This window comes from Morone saxatilis, unplaced genomic scaffold (assembly GCF_004916995.1).
Source record: "Morone saxatilis isolate NCDOM2014 unplaced genomic scaffold, NCSU_SB_2.0 Contig18, whole genome shotgun sequence".
In the NCBI taxonomy this organism is placed as follows: domain Eukaryota; kingdom Metazoa; phylum Chordata; class Actinopteri; family Moronidae; genus Morone; species Morone saxatilis.
In genome coordinates this window covers 18,665,947-18,668,227 of record NW_023339740.1, presented here as the reverse complement: position 1 = coordinate 18,668,227, position 2,281 = coordinate 18,665,947, and the positions used below count along the sequence as shown (strand labels likewise).

Here is a 2,281-nt window from a genome sequence, read left to right as displayed (position 1 = left end):
AAGTACATAAAAAAAAGGGTTAAAGCACCTAATTGGTCTGAAAGCAATTATGACCACTAAAACTCATCCAAAGAGTGTGACTACAACCACCATATGGTGACTTAAGAGGCCACCAAAGGTTCAGTCGGTGCGCAGTACAGCCAGGGACTAGGAGAGAGGTTTTGAGGCAGGGTTCAGAAGGCTGGAAACATGTCAAAGACTGAGTAGTTTTGTGTGTAATTTACCAAGATGACTAAGATGGAGTCACTAAGAAATATATTAAAAAAAAAAAAAAAGACAATCTCAACACTTGTACATTGTAAGTCCATGCAATACGAGCCAAGAGGTATTTTTACTTGGCATCTCTTCAACAGTACAGATGTATTGTAACAACTACAAATGTGTCATGATTTTTCCAAATTTTAACCACCAAAATACACAAATCAAGACGCTCAGAAACAATCAACATCTTGATTCAGATAACACATTTCCAGTTCTGCCAAGTTTGAAAATGTTGCAGCACATATTAAGTGGCTGAGCGTGTGGTACTGTGGTCTATTATCCAGTTTTGGGTGGTGGTGCAACAAAATCCGGGTTGTATGCTGGCTGGGCAAGGTAGTCTGGGCGTGCGGGTGGAACGCCTGGCTGCGGCTGGACAGGCGGCTGCAGAGGGTACGCTGGCTGGCCGGGGCTGTACGCAGCCTGGCTGTAAGGCATCGGGTTGGGAGGGTAGCAAGGACCCGCTGGACACAAATAGAAAACATGGAAAGAGGGTGAATGGAAGGAAAATGCTTTGACAGTAACCACAACTTCAGTTCTGTCGAAGTAGCCATAAAAGGTTTATTTCCTATTTTACACAATCCAGACATGACCCAACTTTATACCGGCAGTGGTTTTTCCACCCCCACTTCCTACTGCAGCTTTTCTGTACGTTTTAAAGCTACACTGTTATGTCTCATTACCTCATGTTAAAGGGTTCTTTTCTATAGCCTACTGGGTGTTTCTAAAGAAAACCCACAATGTAATCATCATTCATCATATAATGATAATGTTACGCTGCAGGCACATGGATGTGGGCAGGCGGTAGACAGCAAACTGGATTTCATGTAAGTAACAGCAATGATGACAGAAGACGCCATTGGCTATGGTGGGAATGAGTGATAAGAAAAAAGGGGTGGTTACATCTGACAAACCTGACTCTTTTGTCTCTGGTGGAGGACTTGAATCAGTTTGTTATTTACAGATTAGATGCCGCATGATTTTAAATGATGTCTGGCTGAATTTAGAATTGAAGTCTGAGGGAAAGTTCAGATTCTGATGATGAGACTGACGTCTGGGAAGAAACCCTTGAGGCAGACGAGCCAAATCAAGGGAAGAGCCCGCAAGGCCCTCTGCGAACGTCTCTGGGTGCATGAAAAGGTTTTGAGGGCGTATTGTAAAGAGGAGTTTATATGTTCATGACTCAGGGCATTGATTGAATCCACTCCAATTTGAAACATCCTACAAAGTAAGGGAAGTGAGGATGCCAGCAGCAAGCACTTGCTGGACTTTTGTTAGTGGACCATGCTTAGAGGGGCAAAGAAGACAGCCATGCACGCTGTGTTTTGACTTGATTTCCTCATCAACGCATCTCAACTGTAATGCAGGCCCGCTATCCTTGCCTCACCAGACTATTGGCGAATTCTCTGATATTGACTTTGGTACCATCACTGCTGGCTGGTTTGATTTCCCTAACTATGAAGGGTCACAGAGAACGCCCAGGTAAATACACCTTTATCCTAAGGCCTCTCATGTGTCCCAGCCAGGGGTCACCTCAGGGGTGTGTTCTGTCCACCCACCTTTACTGTACTCAACTCTACACCAATGAACTCGTGCAGTTATGTTTTGAATCAAGGCATATTACCCTAAAGTATAGACTGATTGATTCTGTGATGAATTTAGATCTTCTGCAAGGAATGCAACAAGGTTTTTTGGGAAGAGACAATTTTTATCCCTTCATGGTGGCAAGACTCATATTTAGCAACTCAACGCGTCTCTGAAAACCAAAAGAGATTGTGTATTGACCTTTCCGTCGCAATCGCTCCCACGCCACTGTTCAACTTTGAATTAACGGCACCCGCGTTGCGAGTGTGGTAACGCCAAATACAAGGTATGGGCACGCAATTTTAGATGATTAAATCTCACGAACTACACTTTGACCCACCAAAATGTCAGCAGACCCTATACCCTTATGTAAAAAAGCATCAAGAGACAGTATTTTTTTAAGCAAAAGTTGAAGGCGGGTTTAATGTTGACGCCGAGT

General features: G+C 43.7%; 1 protein-coding gene across 1 annotated transcript in view; it reads right to left on the bottom strand.

Annotated features, from left to right (window-relative positions):
• Positions 1 to 166: 166 nt before the first annotated feature.
• LOC118328146 (protein shisa-4-like) overlaps positions 167 to 2,281 on the bottom strand; it is a 15,034-nt gene continuing 12,919 nt past the window's right edge. The window contains exon 8 of the mRNA XM_035661749.1: positions 167 to 722. Within this exon, the coding sequence (XP_035517642.1) occupies positions 538 to 722 (185 nt within the window). The 3' untranslated portion in view covers positions 167 to 537. The remainder of the gene's footprint in view (positions 723 to 2,281) is intronic.